This window comes from Pygocentrus nattereri, chromosome 30, assembly GCF_015220715.1.
Source record: "Pygocentrus nattereri isolate fPygNat1 chromosome 30, fPygNat1.pri, whole genome shotgun sequence".
Taxonomy (NCBI): domain Eukaryota; kingdom Metazoa; phylum Chordata; class Actinopteri; order Characiformes; family Serrasalmidae; genus Pygocentrus; species Pygocentrus nattereri.
The window spans coordinates 8938472-8958640 of record NC_051240.1 but is presented as its reverse complement, the minus strand read 5'-3'; the positions used below and the strand labels follow the sequence as shown (position 1 = coordinate 8958640).

The 20169-nt window shown below is 39.2% G+C and overlaps 1 protein-coding gene across 9 annotated transcripts in view; it reads left to right on the top strand.

Annotated features, from left to right (window-relative positions):
* rbfox2 (RNA binding fox-1 homolog 2) overlaps positions 1-20169 on the top strand; it is a 73097-nt gene that overhangs the window by 34496 nt on the left and 18432 nt on the right. For 7 of the 9 annotated variants that reach the window (XR_005129996.1, XM_037536441.1, XM_037536440.1 and 4 more), the window contains 4 exons: positions 5299-5505; positions 7243-7410; positions 7921-7974; positions 12041-12133. Coding sequence is in view for 8 of the 9 variants with exons in the window: in XM_037536441.1 (XP_037392338.1) it covers positions 5299-5505; positions 7243-7410; positions 7921-7974; positions 12041-12133 (522 nt within the window). In the remaining variant the exon portion in view is untranslated. The remainder of the gene's footprint in view (positions 1-5298; positions 5506-7242; positions 7411-7920; positions 7975-12040; positions 12134-20169) is intronic. The other 2 variants (XM_037536443.1, XM_037536447.1) reach the window with 1 other exon arrangement.

Sequence of the window (20169 nt, the reverse complement as noted above, 5' to 3'; positions counted from 1 at the left end):
AGCAAAACGCTACATCAGTCAGTGTAGACGAGAGTCCCATGATGCCACGTGTTTTATGATAGCCCTACGATAGCCGCATGCTAACTGACCTGTAACTAAGCCAGCCAGTGCTTTTGCTTCTCTCGCTCCAGTGCACACATACGCTTACACAACCAACAGAGTGCGGCCCACTCACGCGACCACCCTACCCACCACACTCGCGCAAATCTGTGACGCTCTCAGGGGTCGACACGCGTTCGCCTCCGTGACTCTCCATGCTGAGGCTTTAAGGTCAAGTGCTTTTCTTGGTGCTCTTTTCTGAGCACCTCCCAATGAGTTAAATCGAGTTTGCTACTCCAAATCTCATCTGTGCAGTTCATTTCCCCGTCTGCTGGAGTTCTATTGGATTTCATTGTGCCGTTTGATTGCGTTATAAAATCAGAACATGCTCAGACGCCCTCCCAGTCATTAATGTTGTGTTTCTGTCACTCTGGCCAGCTACAATGAGGAGGTCCTGCCTGGAAATGAAGTCTGCAGCCACAAAACAAGTGTTTTACTGAAGATGCCCCTCTGTGTGTGGGCCGGAGCACAAAGCAGGAAGATGATCAGCTTTTTTTTATCTTAATATTATTTTTTATAACTCAATATTGTTTTTCTCAAATTGGAAAAGACTGCAAACTATGCTTTATTCTCTCTATCCATTTATCTCTCTATCCATCTGTTTTCCATCTTTCTTTCTTACTTTTTTCTTTCTTTTTTTTTTTTTTCTTTTTTCTCTTTTTCCAACTCCCTTCTTCTCTCTGTATTTCTCAATTCTGTTTCCCCTCTTTCTCTGTTTGTCTCTCATTTTTCTTTCTCTTGCTCTCACTCTCGTTCTCAGTTGGTCACTGTGAGCTTCTTTAGAGGATAATTTTTCATGTAGCTCAGATCACTGAGTTAGTATTGGTGTTGGTCAGTATGACGCTTATGTATAATTATTAAAAAAAAAACAAAGAACATATTGTACCAGTATCTTGGGGTATCCTGATGTAATAGTTTTTGCCACTTCGCCTGTACCTGAGGGGTCTAAACTGGGGTCTGTACCTGACTGTCTAAACTAGACCACGGGTAATTAAAAAAAAAAAAAAAGCCGCCAGTGTAAAAGCAAGTGGAACAAAAAGTGTGAGACGCAGAAGTGGGCTGCGTCCATAATTTGAAAGCTGCTTTTGTGTTAAAGTCAATGTGCATTTGTAATCATGTCATTCTCCTGCCGTGCTGTGATGCCAGTGCTTTAAAGCCTGTTATACAGAACAACAGGGGCTGATCTGCTCTGTGGCAGTTTGTGCTCAATCTAAAACCCTGCACATTGAGTTTCTAGTTAATGAAGCAGCCGTGAGTTCGTGATCAGGAAAAGTCCAGGTGGGCAGTGGTGGACACGTCCGTGTTGTGGGTGCTAGCAGTGCTGCGAGGCGATCTTCTGATTTACTAATGCAGCACCTGATACACTCGAGTCGCACCACCTATTCACTCATTCGCTTATTTACAGTTGACTGCAGAGGTGTCAAGCTTGAACCAGTAAAAGGGCCATATTAAAATGTCATCATTTAAATGATCCCAGATGCTCAGCCTTTCAAGCCCGCCTGTTTCCTTGAACTAGACACCTGACTTCCTTTCTTTACTGCTAGATAGTGGAGTTTTTTATACTAGTTGAACTGCAGCTGAGATGCATTTCGTGACACGTGAGGTTTACTGTGTAGTAAATTGCACGAATGGCTGTTTACTGTATGAATCAATGAAGCATGCTTTTTTGGTTTTAATTGTCATCGATTTATAATTTGTCGGTGTTATTGGGTATTGAGGTATTTCGCTGATGTATTTTTTGTAATGTTAGTGCGGATGATGGTGATCTTGCAGTAGTAAGGTGTTGTTTGCTGTAGTGCGGAGATGAGCTGCTGGACTGGTTAACAGTGCGGCACTGAGTTCTGTGCTCTCTGCAGCGTGACACCAGGTGATAAATCGACTGTTCATACCAGCGCAGGCAGACCAGATAGCAGTGCTATTATTACCAGGGCCTGTCTTTTCTCTCTCCTCACGCTTGCGCTCTCTCCTCACGCTTGCGCTCTCTCTCTCTTTCTCTCTCCTCACGCTTGCGCTCTCTCTCTCTCTCTCTCTCTCTCTCTCTCTCTCTCTCTCTCTCTCTCTCTCTCTCTCTGCCTCTCTCTCTGCTGCCATGTAGGGAAGTGGTGCCAGTTCACCATCAACAAGGAATGCACACTTGACAGAGCAGAGATTTTCCTTAGCCTGTGGCTCTCGCTCTCTCTATCTTTCTCTTTATCCTCTCTTACTCTGTCGGTCTCTTTATCTACACTTTTAATCTGTTTCTTTATCACTTTTCCTTTCTTTACTCTCCATCTCTCACTATTTCACTATCCTCTCATTCATCATTTTCTCTCCTTTTTTTCCCTCTTTCTCAGTTACCTTTTTCACTTCTTTCTGTTTACTCTCTCGCTCTCTGCTTCTTTCCTTCCCTCTCTTTTTCCTCTTTCTCTTTATCCTGGCTCTTTTTCTGCTTCAGTACTCTTTCTCTTCTTCCCTCTCTCTGTCTTTCATCTTCATCTTATTTATTTCTCTCTCACTTTTTCATCTTTCTCTTTACCCTCTCTCCCTCTTTTTCTCTCTGTACTCTCCTTTTCTCTTTCCTCTCTCTGTTTTTCATGCTGTCTTACTCTTTCTTCCTATCCTCTCACTTTTTCCATCTCTCTGTCTCTCATATATCTGCGGTCATGTTTCTCTGTCCATTCTCTCTTCCTTTACTGTCTCTCACCATTTCTCCATCCTCTCTTATTTATCTGTTGTCTCTCCTTTCTCTTTTTTTTTCTCTGTCCACCTTTTTCACCTCTTTGTTCACTCTCGCTCTTTTCTTCTTTCTCTTTATTCTTTTTGTACTTCAGTACTTTTTTTTTTCTCTACCCCCTGCTCTTTTCATCTTTCTCATCTTGTCTTATTTATCTATTTCGCTCCCACTTCTTCATCTTTGTCCTTACCCTCTCTTCTTTTTCTCTCTCTACTCTCTCCCTTTGTCGTTTCTCTACCTTCATATTATCTTCTCTCTTGCTCTCTTCTCAGAGCTGTATATAAGTAGTGGATGAATTCCAGCTGCCTGTATTTGCTTATTTATGGAGAGGTGCAGTATAAACGCAAGCGGCTCTTTCAGACTGAGTTTATAGTCTGATTTAGAGGTCGAGGTGATGTGTAGTTTAGAGCTGGAGCTGCATGACTTTGGATCCACTGTGAAAAAAATAGTTATTTAAATCTGTGATGTTATTGAAATCCCATTCTCTGTTTTTCAGATGCAACTGTGGCCATTTTAGCCTCATCTTCAGTAAATACTCAGTGTTCTGTCTGTATTGATGAATAACTGTGTGCTGTAATGAATCCGTCCTCTGCCCGGCAGTGAGTGGACTGTAATCAGCAGGGCCGTAAACCTTCAGTCACTTTATTTGAATTCCTGCTCGTCCAGATTTGCTCATTATCTCGTAACAATACCACATTTGCATCAAACCCTGAATCAGATTGAAGTGATAAAAACCTGAAGGACATAACGGGTTGTGTTTGCGATAATAAAAAGCATGATGACAGCAGCACAGTATGAGCATTAGATATTCTGCCTTTAAAATGTATGCATTTATGGACATTTTTTTACCCTTATTTGCCCACATTCCTTTTTATAGACTGAATTGAAGCACGGTTTACAGAGCTGATTCAAATAATTTAAGCATTACCACTTAAGGTTGGTCTAAATGGCAAAAATCACAGTAACAGAGATCCAGCACGATGCTCCAAGGGAGCAAGCCCAGTGCAGCTCAACAGCTAAATATAATTTTAATTTGTCAGCATATTGTGTCCACTCTTTCACTTTATTACAGCTTCCATTCTTTTCAGGAGCCTTGCTTTCAGTTTTTGAAAGAGATATTTTCACACCTCCAAAGTTCAGTCGTAGAAGTTGGTTGCATTTCCTGCTTCTCAAAATAATCTCAAACACATTAAGTGATGTTGCTCATTACCGAATGAATGGAGGTGACGTGTTTTGCACAGTACTCCCATTTACAATCACAATTACAATCATGTATAATTGCCCTGTGGTGTTTTCTACATTTTGTGCAGCAGTAAGTGGAATTTTCTGTCATTAAAACCATATTTTTTATTTTAATTTATCATTATATCAACTTATGACTAATGCACCAATAGAAACAGTGCAAAATTACTTGGAATAAAATTCAATTACAATAACTTGACATTTTTGGCTCCTCCTGTAAAGTTGTCATTTTGGGGACACATGGTTTTGTTTAGACAGCAGCGACATTAAACTGCTATCTTAATTCCTCATCTGGACACATGCTTTACATTGTGATTAATGAGCTGAATGTGAGGGAAGTTTTTCTGGGTACATTTTTGACTATTTTTATTTTTAAATATCGCAGTATTTATTGTAAAATACTAAATTGAGATAACTCTACCCACCACAAGTATTCTACAGCTCTAGTATTTGTGTCCTAGTGATAATGTTGTTCTGTTCTCTGTTGTATGTGTGACTGGCTGCAGGTGTTGTATGTCAGGTATTGTGTGTGTGTGTGTGTGTGTGTGTGTGTGTGTGTGTGTGTGTGTGTGTACACATACATGGGACCAGGTGTTTAATGTTGGGGTCGTGTGTGTGCGCGCATGTGCGTGTGTGTGGTTTCTCCTTTTCTACAGCGCTGTGTGGAAGAGTCAGTGTTGGAGCCCCATGCTCTTAATTATGCATGAGGTCTTCATGAATATTTAAAAGGTGCCTGAAATCCTCTTGTCACTACAGAGATATGGAGTGAGGAAGGAGCAGGGAGAGATGGAGATGCAGGGAAGCTGAGTGAGTGACGGAGGAGGGGGAGGAGAAACGCAATATCCCTGGCTTTTAGTGACTTCTGCTCTGACGCATTTCTGCAGTCTCTCATTAGAGATTAGTCAAGTGCATTCCTTCTCTCTCGCTCGCTCTCTCTCTGTGTGTGTGTGTGTGTGGTGGCAGGTAATTGTATATAAATGGTTTACTGTGTCGCCAGAACTTGTGTGTGTACACATACTTTTTGGAGGGGGGTGTTATGTGTTGTTTATAAATCAGTTGCCCAATTTTTGATCGCTATATTGCAGTCTTTGTCGTGTATATAATTAGAGCTCGGAATCAAGATGTGCTTGAAATGTTTTGATTCCACTGATCTCTAAATATAAAACATCAAAAATCGACTCAGATTCAGAAATTGAATCTGAAACTGCATCATTGCAACTTGTGTGTTTCTCTTTGCTTCTCAGGGTTCACAAGACACTATGGGTGCTCAGGAGGGCCTTGTTCCGCCACCCTTCTCTGCCTTTCCTCCCCCTCCCCCTCCGCCACCCCAGAATGGCCTGCCACTGGAGTTTGGGGGCAGCAGCCTGTACTCTGCAGGGGGACAGGGGCAAGTGGAGCCGACAGCAGGGATCAGTAACCCCCCCTCCGCCCCCAGCACTCTCAACACACAAGTAAGTGTTATCAAACACACTCTGAGCATATGGTGGAGTGGAGGGCCGTTTGCATAGCCGCCTCTTCACTCACTGACCATTTTGAGACTGATTGGTCTCTCTTCACCTGTTCATTTGTGTCAGACCCCAGTTTTCTGGGTGTGAGCAGAGTGAATGTCCTTTTAGCACATCTGTCCTGTAAATGTTCTTATACCATATCAGTTTCCTAATCTCTGTTTGCAAGTTTTCCTTTCCAAAAAATTATGGAAAGGAGGAAAAAAAAGTAAACAGCTATTTTTTTTTTTTACTGGAATGAAGTCGTTCAGCCAAGATGTGTTTGAAGGTTTGCTTCTTTCGTTTTGTGCTGGATGTATGTGTAGAGGTGTCGGAACCAATCCAGGCATATTTTAATGAATGAAGTATTCGGGTATTTTTAGCCTGATCCAGTTATAATTCTTTGTTTCTTTCTATTTATACCACTGTCAAAGAGGTGACAGGCGTTATCTACAACCAACAGAAGTGAGGTGTGTTTTCAGAAGTTGACAGTGTGCGCGGCATGGAACTGTTATACAGTGCAATATAAAAGCTTATCTCTAGCAGGAGTGTCCACTTAATTTGAGCTAGTCACATTTCATGTAAACTAGAGGTGCCAAAACATTTGGTCTTGACTGGTTCAAATGCAGTGTTTCTGATGGGCTGAGTACAAAAAGGTAATATACAAATAAAGAAGGTTTGTTTTTTTTTGTTGTTGTTTTTTTGGACAGTGCATCACTGTTGTTTGTTTTTTTTTTTTTAAAAATTGTATGAAAATCATTTAATACTAAAATTGTTTAATAGTAAATCACAACTTGAAGGAGTGCAATTTTCACATTGAAGGAGCTGCAGTTTTATTCTACACTACATTATTAAATGTTGTCTTTTGTTTTAATTGGGCAAATTTAACACAGTAACACAGATCATAACCTGGCTGAAAACTAAACAGTTGCAAAGAAGTTGTGTTTTGTGCTCCACACAGCCTTTAGTTTGAAATCATTGTTTAACAGTGAGTCAAAAGCATATGCTTTGCATGTATTGGAGCAATATAAAGTCATATTGTGGATTCGTGACCGTATAAATTGGTTATTGCACATAAGTATGAAGTTGTTTCACTGCAGAATATTAATTGGCAGCCAAATCATCTGGGAGATTAATTACATGTGATGATAAACTAACATTTAAACACACATTATAATGGTCATTTTAAATCAGTAGGCCAAAAACAAAACTGTCCAGAATGTCACATTATGCACATACTAAAAATGTAGAAATGTTGCTGTAGTATTAATTATCAGCCTAGCACGTCTTGCCTTAATTAGCTCTGGCAACTCAAACACCAGCTTGGATCAGTATCAAGTGATGCATAGTATTAAATTACTTTGATTTGGCTGAAAATCTGTATTGGGACATCTCTAGATATGTAGCTAAGCTTACTTAGCACTGAACTGCATGCCTAAATCTGCCTCAGGCTACAGTAAGTTGTAATCTCAAATAGACTTGCCGTGTGATTCCCAATACTGTATGACTGTTTTCTATAAAAATGAACAGTATGAACAAAGTATGAGCAAAATCAGGTTTCAGTATCGACACTTAATGCAGTCGGTAATTGTGTGCTGCATTTTATATGAAAAAAGGCTGGACGATTCCTTCATAAATCCATAATGTCATTGTGTATGTGAACAAAAGATCTAAATATGGTTCTCCTCTCTCCTCCCCCTGCAGCAGTTGTCAGACGGATCCCCCCAGGCAGAGAGCCAGTGTGTGTCTGGTGGGGGTTCAGGCGTATCTGGGGCTGAAGACTCTGCAGAGGGCAAAGTCACCCCGAAACGCCTCCATGTCTCGAACATCCCCTTCCGCTTCAGAGATCCTGACCTGCGGCAAATGTTTGGGGTATGAGCTCCTTGCTATCTGAGTGCTTTTTGTGTTTTCTGGGCAACGTTTTAAGGTGCAGTAAGCAGAAACTGAAATCACAAAGACAGATTAAGAGAGCAGGGTTAATGAGGGGAGCACTGAACAATTCTGCCCCCTAGTGGTGGTGAGTAGTTTTGATTTGAATTAGCACTGCAGCGTGAACAGGACACTGTTTGTGCTCTAGGGCTGCACAATATATCGTTTATTAATAATTAGTGCAGTATTGGCCTTTGCTTTAGTGATATATGAAAGCACTTGATGCTTCACTAGTGTGTTTTTCATATATTGTATTAAGCACAATATAATTGCACTTTTGTCCATTTTTTGCAGCTCTTATTCATACGTAACTGAAAGTGAAAGCATTATTCATGCTTTTGCTTTGTTTTGCATTGGACCTTAGACCCCATGTAATTATTCTATGGAATAAATTATTGCGCTTTTTCTTGCTTAAGCTTTCTAATCTATATTTTCTTTGATTATTCCCTGCAGCAATTTGGAAAAATCCTGGATGTAGAGATCATTTTCAACGAGAGAGGCTCCAAGGTACGAGACCCACGCAGTGGTTTGTACAAAGCCTGAGAACGTTATGTAAAAATGTAAAACTGAGTTTCAAATTCCAGCTTTGTCTCTTAGGTCGTATGCAGGCCATGAGCTGCTGCATCTGAAACTGAGCCCCCACTCCCACACACTTTACAGACATTTAGCTCAACAAAAAAGTATGCTTCTCTCACCGTCTCTGCAGTTATCTCTCCACTCTACTCCTTTTTTTTGGTATTGTAATACAAATGACTAAACATTCTATTGACTTCCATTCATTCTGCTTGGCAGAGTGGCTTCCACACTGTCTTCATGCTGCATGCTGGCAGGAGAAATGGATTGATTCGATTAATTCAACTGTCCTGGAGTTAGGGGAATGCAAAATATTGACTTTGTAGATTCCTGAATGATTCCTTTAGCTAAACGGAGCGACAAAATGTAGAAGTTAGACCGTCTGCAGGCCGATTGTGTTGTAGGAAGTAGCTGCTGGCTGGCAGACAGAGCCGCTTCATTGAAATAAGTGTCTACGTATTGAACCGACTAAGCAAGATGGAGTGTCTGTGTGTGCACGCATATATGTGTGTAAGGGACCGTTAATGCGGCTTTTTAAAAAAAGTTTTTTTCTTTTTACATTAACTTTTTTTAACCATTTTTTTAAATAATAAAAAAAATTGTATATATTAGTTTGTAGTTGCTGGCCAAATTACATAAGTGAGAAAAAGTAGGCCTAAACACAAGGAATACTTTTCTGTAAACGTTAATGCACAGTTCTTTTATGTTTGATTTGAGCATAAAATAGTAATTTTGGCATGTTCAAAACTTTGGACACCCTTCCAGTTGTAAAGTTGCAAAACCTAATCAGAGAAGTCTGAAGTATATAAAACATCTAGATAAAACTGAGACATTTGGGTAACACAGATGAAGTAAAAGTGAAACTGTTAGGCCAAGTTACAAAAGCTATGTTTGGAGAAAAAAAGGAGCAGCATTTAATCAAAAGAACACTTTGCCAACTGTTAGACACAGGGAGCCCAAGTCTGTGCTTTCTTTCCATTTAATCTTGCTCTTACAAAGAAAAAACATATATTCTCTTTGTATAATGTTCCATTGACCAATACATGACCGAATTCTTTTACCTTTGGGTGTAAACTGGTCGGTCCTAATCCTGAGTCTTGCTTCCATAAACATTCCCTTGAGCAATCACAAGGCTGATGTCTCTTCGCCGCCCAAATAAAACAGTTTCAGAGTCAGAGAAACTTGACAAGCTGAAGCTATCCCAGCTTAACCAAAAGCTAGCAAGCTGGACCTCCAGCCTGAAGCTGCCTGTCACCTGCTCATTCATTTATCTATATACATTGTTTGTTTGTTCGTTCCTTCATTCACACACAGCACAAAAATGTTTATTCGTCTGGCTGTCCATCTGCATCTGTTTTTCAGTGGCTTTTTTTGGTCCATTTATCGTCACATAAAAGCTGGATGATTTATTTTTATATGAGGGGCAGATCAGGCTAGCAGTGTTGGACATAGAGCTGTCTATGTGTAGCTTGTATTGTTCATTCAAGCTTTGCTGGATGTTTAATCTAACACCAAAGCTTAGGGTCATACAAACATTTTTAATATTTAAGTCTGTTCTCTGGGCCTTTAGCTTGGGGATGTATCTATTGTGCAGTGGTATTGTGGCAGCCGTGCTGCATGAAAGCATTTTCAAGCTGTCGTATATACATATACACACATCCTGACATGGTAAAATAAGTACATATACATGTGAAAGACATTTTGCATAATCTAACGAAGACTTGAGAGAGCAGGTGTGTGTGTGTGTGTGTGTGTGTGTGTGTGTGTGTGTGTGTGTGTGTGTGTGTGTGTGTGCCTGAAATGCTGTACAGAGAGAGGTTTAAAGATTAGCTCATTCTAATTACTGCCAAAGCATCCTGGGCTGTCATTCACCTCACAGTCAGCCCTTCAGTCCTGCAGAATGAGTTTCTGTCTTTGGATCTGTGTAGGCTTTAAACATACACAATATCCAACTATTAACTAAAAAGCACTTGCTGTCAGAATTAAATCATCCATTCAGAAGTGCATCCGTAGCGGGTCTTTAAAGATAAGCCTCGCTGTTGTCTGCTAGTAGGAAGAGTCTGAGCAGAGTCCTCAGTGACAGTTAGCCTAGCTGTTTGGTGTGGTGGTGTTGTTTTTTTTGTTTTTTGTTTTGTTTTTAAAGGGGTGCCACCAATATTTTGCAAAATATTTATCTGTTTAAGTTGGCCAGTTTAAGTAAACTATTTAGAGTGATTTGATGTAAAACACTTTATTTGGAAGAAAATAAGAGGGTCAGAACTGTTAAGTGTGGTGGTGAGGGGAGCCAAATGTCTGATGAACAATGTCTTTAAATGCTCCCTTGCAAAGTTATTATGTGACATTATGAATGCATTGTCTGACGCCTTTAAGATGGGCCAAAACTTTCTCAAAGCTGAAACACATTTTATAAACTCCAGTCATTGCAGGGAGGTATGTGCAGGGTGTTGTAGGACAAAATAACACCCAAAGAAAATGTTTTTTTTATTTTTTTATTTCCCAATTCATTCATTCATACATGATTTCAGATCAATGACATGGTTCTGGTCACCACCACTGTAAAGACATCCAAGTCAGTAAATATCTTTGCAGATACCATTTCACATCACTCCATCTCAGCCATTGAATCATGGTGAAATTTAGAAAAATCAGTGGGATTCCCCTGCAGAGGTTCATTTAGCTTCTTCCATTGACAGCAGCGTATGCTGCCTGAATGTTGAGTGTTGTCCTGAAATGATGTTCAACTTCCAGGCAAGGACTAAATCTACATACCTCAAACATACATATTCACATACTTGGCTTTAATAATGGACTAAATGAAGGCTATCAACCAAAACTGAGCTGAGAGAGAATTTTTTTTCTGTAAAAACAGTTTTAAAATTGTCTGTTTGGAAGCAGTTCACTTAAGATGAACATCTAATATCTGGTCTATAGTGCTGAAACCACTAGAACACACTGTTAACCTCAAAGGAAGAGCTACACAGTTGACATCACATCGCACAATTTGTGAAATCTAGAAATTTGCACTGTACCTTACAGGTGCACTGAAATTTGCAGTGCAAGACGAGTGCAGATTTCCTGAAATAAATACAGTGTTTGAAGGGCAAAAACAAATGATCCAAAATGTAATGTTTCTGAGCAATGAGTCACAGAATTCAAATGTAGTAAAACAAGGAAAATAAGGAGGGAAGAAGAAAAAGGAGGATTAGGAAGGAAGATAAGAAAAAAGATAAAGAACAGATATGAAGAAGAATGATAAAGAGACAAGAAGACAACTGGAAAATAGAATGTAAGAAAATGAGCAAAAATAAAGAAAGAGAATGAAGATAAATGAAAGATAGAAAGAAAGGTTAGGAAGGAAGATGAGAAAAGAGTGAAAGAAGAAGAAGAGATGCAAAGAATAAGTTAGACAAAAGAAGGAATAATGGGAAAAAGAAGAAACAAAGACCATAGGAAAAAGGAATGAGAGAAAATGAGAATGGAAAAAGAATGAAAGGAAGAGAAAAGAAAAGAGAGAATGAAGATGAGAGAAAGGAAAAGGATGGAAGAATGATGCAAGAAAGAAAAGAAGCAAGAAATAAAAAGAGGGAGAAAAGAGAAAGGAGAAAGAAGGAAAAAGTAGAGAACAGGGTGGAAGAAATGAACAAGAAAGAAAAATGAACAGAAACAAATAAAGGAGGGAAGAAAATCTAAATTATTTTAAAGAAGAAATAAAAGGTGAAAAATTAGAGACTATTAAAATCACCCTATAGATGACTTTAGACTAGCACAGGCTCTAAACATCCGTCTGACCCTGATGCGCCGCGATATCTCTGTGTATCTGTACAGAAGACTGTTAAAGTTCTCTCCTGATCAGATTATTTCCGGTTCCAAAAGTCTCTTATCACTCAGTCTGTCTCTTCTGGCTGTTCTCTTGTTTTGGACGCGCTGTGGTGTTGGGCGGTTTTGGCCGTGGTGTTTGGTCCCTCCATGTCTGATCGATGATGTCACTGTCGGCCCCCAGGGCTTTGGCTTCGTGACGTTCGAGAGCAGCGTGGATGCGGAGAAGGCCCGAGAGAGACTGCACGGCACCATCGTGGAGGGCCGGAAGATCGAGGTGAGGGTTTTTTTTTTTTGTTTTTTTTTTTTTTTTTCTCTCTCTCTCTCTCTCTTTCTATATCTTCTCTCTTTCGTGATGTCCTCATATCTTTCACGTTGGTGACTGACTGAGTGCTGCTACAAGAATGTGCCTGTGCTGCTTGTGCTTCTCCGCTCCATTCGTGTGCATGTGTGTACGTGTGTGGACGCGTGTGCGCTTCAGTGTGGATGAGGGATGAAGCATGTGTGCAGCGTGTTCGGCATGTTATCTTCAATCAAAAACAAACTGCATGGCAGAATGTGGATATAAATAGATTTTCTGTTTATTAACGTTCACAGTGGCGTAACTACTGAGGGGTGGGCCTTTGCCCTTGGGCCCATATCAATACTGATACAGTTACACATCCGTGACTCACAGAAAGTTCCAGTTTTATTGACCACGAAAGTCAAAAACCACCCTTTATTTATTTCATTTTTGGGTAAAACAGCTATTTTTCACCATATGTAGTGTGTCCAGCCTTTGATTAAAGCTTCATTGAATTCTGCAGGGATATTTTTCAAGACCTATTAAATTAAGTTTATTTTCAAGATCAAAGTAATCCCAAAAATATTTAGCAAAGTTGAGGTCTGGCCTCCGAGATGGTTTATTTGTGTACTTTCCGACTTGTTTGGTAAATCGCTGTAATGCACAACCTCAACTGATGTATTGCTTTTCTAAAACAATAACATAAAATATGGCACAGTACAGTTTTTTTCAGTAAATTATTTACATTATAAGTCATGATAATCACAATAAACAGTTCTTCCACCAGGAAATGTAGTTAATTTAGAAGATGGTGATGTGAAGCAACTATGCACTGTTAAAGGAGAGCAAAAACATGGTCACATTGTAGTTTCTCAAACATTTTACCTTGTCATATAATTTTGAAAATATCATACTATAATATATTAATCCAGAGTCTTTCAAGTAAGTCGTTTCTGCTCACCAAAATACCACCGCATCAATGAAGCTCATTCCCACTAGCGCCTGTATGCAATTTCCTGTGTTGTGTTAGCATCAAACTAACAGCACCACCCTTTCCAGTTTCTCTTACTGGGTTTAAAATGACTTGAAGTATTTCCAACACGAAACACAGACGGTTGAAGCTTGTAAGACATTCATAATAGCATGTTCTTACTTTTTATCACAGTTTTGCAGCAAATCTTTCTGTAAATAATTAAACTCCAATGTTAACATTTAATGAAAGGGCAAGTTAGCCTGTTAGCTATATTTTAGCCTGTTTGGCCTGCTGTCTTTTAGCCCAGGTGCTAAAAAAAAATCCCTCAGTTTAGACAAAACCTTGTTCTTACTTTATCAGTCAGTACTTGCTGGGCCATGAGAGCAGCACAACAGTCCATTCACAGCAAACAAGCTAGACTGTACACTAATGCAGAATTCATTTGGTCAGTGTGCGTGTACTGAGCTTTTTACTTGGCTGAGCCAATCAGATTTTAGGACCAGGACTATCCTTTTAATAAATGTTGCTTAGCATTAGATATGCTAGCGAGTAAACAAGCTAATTGTATTTCTTTTTTTTAATTATTGTTATTAATTTTATCTTAATCGAAGGTCCTTTTTTTTGTGGGTGGAGGACCTTGTTCATTTGCACTGAGACCCATAACATCTTAGTTACGCCACTGAACATACATGTTTTAGGGTATTGGTGCGTTTTCTTGGCTGCTGGGTTCGGTCCACTGCTAGAAGGCTGTAAAAATCTTAGTTATTAACGCATGTGTGGTTTTGCTTTACTCCTCAAAGCACATTAGCATGCTAATGAAGCTGCTAGCCAATTACGTTCCTGGATTTGACCTGTTCCTTGCTGTTCTTCTTGCGGCACGGCGTTGCTTATTGATCTTCAAATACTAGTTGTGTCTGTTTTTGTTTGTTTGTTTGAATATGAATGTCAACTAGAATGATTTACATAGAATGTAGTCAGTGTATCTGTCTGTTCCATGTTTTTTGTTTTTCTTTTAAACTAGCACAATATGCCACCAAGTTTATTAGCACATGAATGTACATTGTCTCTTGGAAAATGTCTTCACTGTTGCTGGCAGTGCTGTATTGCTGGTTGGTTGTTCATTTTGTGGAAGGGACAATCCACCGATTTTTCAAAATGTTAGCATAATTGTGCCATTAAGATGTAAACAAAGTCTTTTCATGTGGTTTGATGTCAAATGTGTTTTTCACAGTGGTGGTGAATGGAACCAGACATAGCTTAGAGTTTAATATCTCTCATAAAACAGTTTTATGATACTTTTGAGAGGGTTTTGGCCTGAATCATATATTTTAAAAATGTTTTTATTTAAAAATAAAATCGTCCTTTACAGTAAATTAAACTGATCGTTCTAACACAGTTTAGCAATATATGGTCTTAAACGCTGGAGTTGAAGTAGCTTATAACTGCTAATTCACGAACTTTTAATGCTGAAAATTGGTGTGCAGACTGGTGGTCACTAAAGCAACGCAGACAACAGTCTCTCCTAGCTAGAAGCTACGAAAAGGCAGTGAGAGATTTAAGATGAACATTGATCATTTGGAGATGATTGGACTTATTTACACTTAAGAACATTTCCTGATGCGTTTAATCAATAATAAGAAATTGTCAAACACTAAGAAGTCAGACATTCTGGCTCCTCAGGCAGCATTTAAGTTGGAACAGGAAATCTAAGCTGGTGACTTCAGTCTTGGAAAAAGTTGAACGTTGAGAGGCATTTTACAATAAGCCGTTCTACTTTTGTGGAAAAGTCTCCTGCTGGAGATGTGAGAAAAGCGGCTATAGCTGAGTGAAAGCTTAAAGGAGAGCGAAGCAAGTCTGTGTTTTTGTTGATATTTTTAACTATGCTAGTGAACATATTTACAGCCAAGATGGTAAAATAGACATGAAATGTTGTGGCCCTCAGTGTTTTCTTTTTTTTTTTTTTTTTTTTTTTTTTTTTTTTTTTTTTTTGAAAGGACAAAATGCCTCTTTGGTTTTGTTGACCACTGGTATATGTTCATTGATACTTGTTAACTGTTATAGACATCACCACCCGTGGTTCCCATCACCACCACGTTAATGATATCCATGTAAGCGTGTTTCTCTAGAATGAACCATTTGCATCAAAACTTCTCGAATGACTTGGTTTACATCTTACAAAGTAAATTATGCAGCGATTTTGAAAAATCAGTGGACATCCCCTTTAATGCTCGTTTGAGTTTGACTCTTCTTTTCTGGAGTTTTTAGAGGGTAGTTCCCTTTTTTGGCTTGAACTGTGTGTATATGTGATCCTTTCTCCATCTTAGTGACCTGTAAACGCATGGAGGGTGTGCGTGTGCGTGAAAGTAGATCCTTTCCTCTCCTCTCCATAGACTTTTGGGTTGTTTCACGCGAGACGTTTAGTGCTTAGGAGTGATCGGCCTTGTTTTATTGTTTCCTTTCAAGCTCACCGAATACTTTTTTTTTCCAGAATGCTCTCTGCATGGTGTATTCCAGAGGCTGTGCTGTAGTTGTGTGTCTGTGTGGAGCACTGGGAGAGGGTGAGGAACGTAGTCGTGCATTTAGTTCAGCGGCTGAGTTTGAATTCTTTTTATTTCATCTGTTCTTTTAAGAGAAGGTGAAGATGTCATATAAGTGCATGATGCCTGGAGAAATCTCTCTAGCTCCCCCTACTGTCCGTGGCTGCTTGTGTTGGCTGTAGCTGGCATGGGTCTCCAGACACTCTTTCCTCTTTTTTTTTTTTTTTTTTCTGTATAAATAAACCCGTCCTCCTTACTGGAGCGTCTCCACGGCTCATGGCGGGGGAGGCAGTGCTCATGTTAGAGCTGTGTGTGTTTTTTTTTGTTTGTTTTTTTGGGGTTTTTTTTGTTTTTTCTTTAATTTTTTTGCATGACATTTTCTTTCCTTTTTTTCCTTTAGCTCCATTAGAAACCATTAGGGCACAATTTGAATTTCCTTTTAAATAAATTCCAGACCATGTCCTGTCCAGTCCAGTTCAGTCCACAAAACAGCAGTAGATCAGCTTTTGTGTTAGACTGCAGGTTCTTATTGATTTATTTCAGTGCAGCTGCATTTCCTCTGTTTGTTTTATTATTGAACTCAGTGATGCATTTTGTGCTGTTTTCATGATTTTTCATCTTTTTTTTTTCTTTTTTGTTTTCTTTTTTTTTACTATGCAGAGTTAGAGAGAAATAGATGATTAAATGGCCGCACTCTTCTCATCTGCCATCTCCCTCTCTATCTGACCTTCCTCACTGACTACATCTTTCTTTTTGCTCTTTCTTCTTCTTTCTTCCTTCTTTCTTTCTCTTTCTTTTTTATATTGTTTCTTTTTCCTGTTGTTTCTTTTTCTGTCTGCTTGTTTTTTCTATATTTGCTTGCTTTATTTACTTTTTTCCTTCTTTATTTCAGTTGTTCTTTTTTTTAATGTCTCGTTTGCTTTTTCTTTCTTTTTTCTTTCCTTTAGCTTTTTCATCACTTGCTTGCACATTCTTTTTCTTTCTTTCTTCTACTTGCTTTTTCTTTTTTGCTTGCTTTTATTTCTTTTATTTCTGTCTTTGTTTTTCTTTCATTTGTTCTTTTTCTTTACGTCTCAGTTGCTTTGTTTCTTGCTCATCCATTCTTCTTTTTTCTTTCTGTGCTACTTTTGCATTCCTTAATGTTTACCTCTTTTTTGTGTTGTTTATTATTGGTTTAGTTTTTTTCTTACTTTCTCTTTCATTTTTATTCTCTCTCTCTCTCTCTCTCTCTCTCTCTCTCTCTCTCTCTCTCTCTCTCTCTCTCTCTCTCTCTCTCTCTCTCTCTCTCCCCCCCCCCACCATGTCTGTCCAGCCCTTTTCCTGTCTCTTGCATCACTTCCTGTTCTGTCTCTATTTTTTAGCCTCTCACCGTCTGTGCCCCTCCCTCCACTGATGTCATCTTTTGGCACATTGAGGAATGACTTGCTGCACATGAATGTCCATTATGTACGTCGCTTCTGTTTTTTTTTTTTTTTGTTTTTTTTTTTTTGTGTGCAGTAGCTCCATCAGTGGATTCATCAATAAGATCCATCAGTAGTTTCGCTGCGTCTCTCAGTAGAGGCTGTTGTGCATTTAGAATCCGCACTGATATCAGAGCTCTGAATAATTGAGAGCGCAGAGGGTCATAAAAGGGCCGATCCAGTCGTACGTACAGTCCACCATCCCTCTCTCACACTAAAACACTGCTTGTTTGTTCTTCAGCCTCCCTTCTGTAAAACACTGGATGGTGACCTAAATCGCAGTTAGCGTGAGACTTCAGGACCCATTATTTTAGATCCTTCAGTTAATGCTTGTTCCCCCCGCCCCCCCCTCCCATTCTCACATGATTTTTTCCTTTCCACCGCAGTTTCCTTCCTACCTACATTTTTCTTTCCATTCTTCTCTTTCTCTCTGGGGCCTGGTTGTTTTCTCTCATAATTTGTTATTATTAGGCTTTATTTTATTTGATTTTTAGTTTTTTTTTTTGTTTTGTTTTTGTTTTTTTTTTGGCCATTAAACTATTCTGTTCATTTTTATCCTATAATTTATTTTCTTTCTGTTTCCCTGACGACTTCTGTGTGTTGTTGTTATTGTTGTTATCGTTGTCAGTCTCCACGGTAACCGCTCGCGTGTCGTCATGCCGTTTCCTGGCACATGGTAAGTGTGTGTATGTACGGCTTCATTCCTGAACCAACCCACAAACTCCAAACTCAACTACCCCCCTCCCCCCACTTCACCCCACCCCACACCTGCCGCCTGCTAAATCACACCCGGCTCTCTCTGGATCAGCTGCATTCAGCTGACCACTGTGGTCTTTCGCCTGTTTTTGTTTAGCTATAGCTTATGCTGCCAGGCCAGTAAATGGTTTGATGAGATTTTATTTCGTTAATGTTTATTATTGTTGTTTTACCATCCCACCTCCACGCCTCCTTACCCCAGGTGTAATCAATCAAACGAGACATGTTCAGTATCGGATGCTGCTTTGGTTTTGCGCTGAAGCTCCAAGGCCAAGTGCCCTTTTCAGAGGGCTCGCCTAGAGAATAGTGCATCCACTACACCCCCCTATACAGCATGCAGCAACACGGGTCCTGTGAAATCAACAGAATGCATTTCATCCCCATTCAAAAAAACCTTTTGGGTAGATTTTAAAGTTATTCTTATTTAGTTCTTATAGCAGAAATGCAGAAAACCTGGAGAAGCCTCTGTTGATATCATCATTATTATTATTATTATTATTATTAGTATTGCTATTATTATTAGCATTATTATTTTTACTATCGTTGTTATTTTCTGCTTATTACCTATTGTTATTATAAATTGTGGAGGTTGTTAGTCATAAGACCTTAATTTGGCTGTCTAGAAATATTTTAAAACATCTTTTAGTTTAGCTTTTATTTAAGAGCATTTTATATATATATATATATATATATAAGAATAATTTATTATTATTACTACTACTTATAATCAAGTGAAATATAGAAAGTAAAGTGACGAGACATAAAAGCATTAATGTTATGAATTCTAAATTATTATTACTCCATAAATTTATAATTTAACAATGTTTTTATTTATTAATTATGATGGATAAGTAGTAATAATTCTCATAATAAATCAATAGTAACAATAATATAACAATTATAAGCGAAATAACCACAGTAAAGTGAATTATGTTTGTTTACATGATTAAATAGCTTTATATCATTTTCATTGTGCAGATTACACCCCTGAATCTTCACATACTTAAGTAATCTCAAATAGACTCTGTATCACTGGGGCTCTCTAACTAGCTGTGTGTTTTCATGTTTAATATGACCAAAGATGGGAACAAATAAGGTAAAAAGGTGATGATTCTTCTACTGCATAGCTACATTAGCCTCGTAGCTCCAGTGCTAAAACTAAAGAAGCATCATATATGCGTCTTGGCTGATCGACAACATCTGCAGTAATGGAGGCAAACTGTAAATCTGATTTTCGGCCAAACGATCGTTCAAACTCAGTGGGGCATCCCACTGTCTTGTGTTGTGGATCCGCACCTCAGCTGTTAGCAGCCTCGCACATTAGGCTGCTCCCGCAGGCCCACTGTGATGTTTTATTCAGTAGAGCAGAGGATCTTGAGGAAAAAAGGGGAAAAAAGAAACTTTATTAAATTACAATCATGAGTCTCATATCTAGAACACCCGCCAAGGACCACAGGCTACTGACAGAAATGATCTGTTCTCCTCCATCTCCTTCTGCTCTCTCTCTCTCTCTCTCTCTCTCTCTCTCTCAGCCCCCCTTCTCTTTCTCATCACCATTAACACATAATCACTTCTCCCCCGCATTGACACTGCTGATGAGATTCTTCCACTAAATCTTTCCATTCCACCTCCCTCCCTCCCTCCATCCATCTATCCATCCATTCTTTCGTCTTAATGAGCCCTGCCCAACAACTCGAGCCTATTCATTCCCCTCAAAGACACATTTTTGGGTCATTTTAAGCATTGCACCATCTATCTGCCTGCCTCTGCGAACCAAGAAGCCTTTGTAGATGTTGATTGTTGTGTAGGATGTAGGCCTGTCATGATCATTAAATGCCATTTAAATAATTGCGATTAACAATTTCATTGTCTCTTTTTTTGTATGAAACTCATAGCACAAGCTTAAAATGGCCAAACTGGCTGATTAAGCCATCTTGCTTGTTACCTTCTAGTACTGGAAGCTGCAACTGATGATGGAAACAGCGCAGATAAGCAAATAATACTCAGTGCAGCCCTCCATAGGTGTTATTTGCAAACACCACTCACTGCTGCCCTGTAAAAGTGTTAATGACAAACATCACTCACTGCTGCCCTCTAAAGGTGTTAATAACAAACATCACTCACTGCTGCTGTTTAAAGGTGTTAAAACATTACTCGCTGCTGCCCTCAGTGTTAATAACAAACATTACTCCCTGCCGCCCTGTAAAGGTGTTAAAACATTACTCGCTGCTGCACTCAGTGTTAATAACAAACATTACTCGCTGCCGCCCTGTAAAGGTGTTAAAACGTTACTCGCTGCTGCCC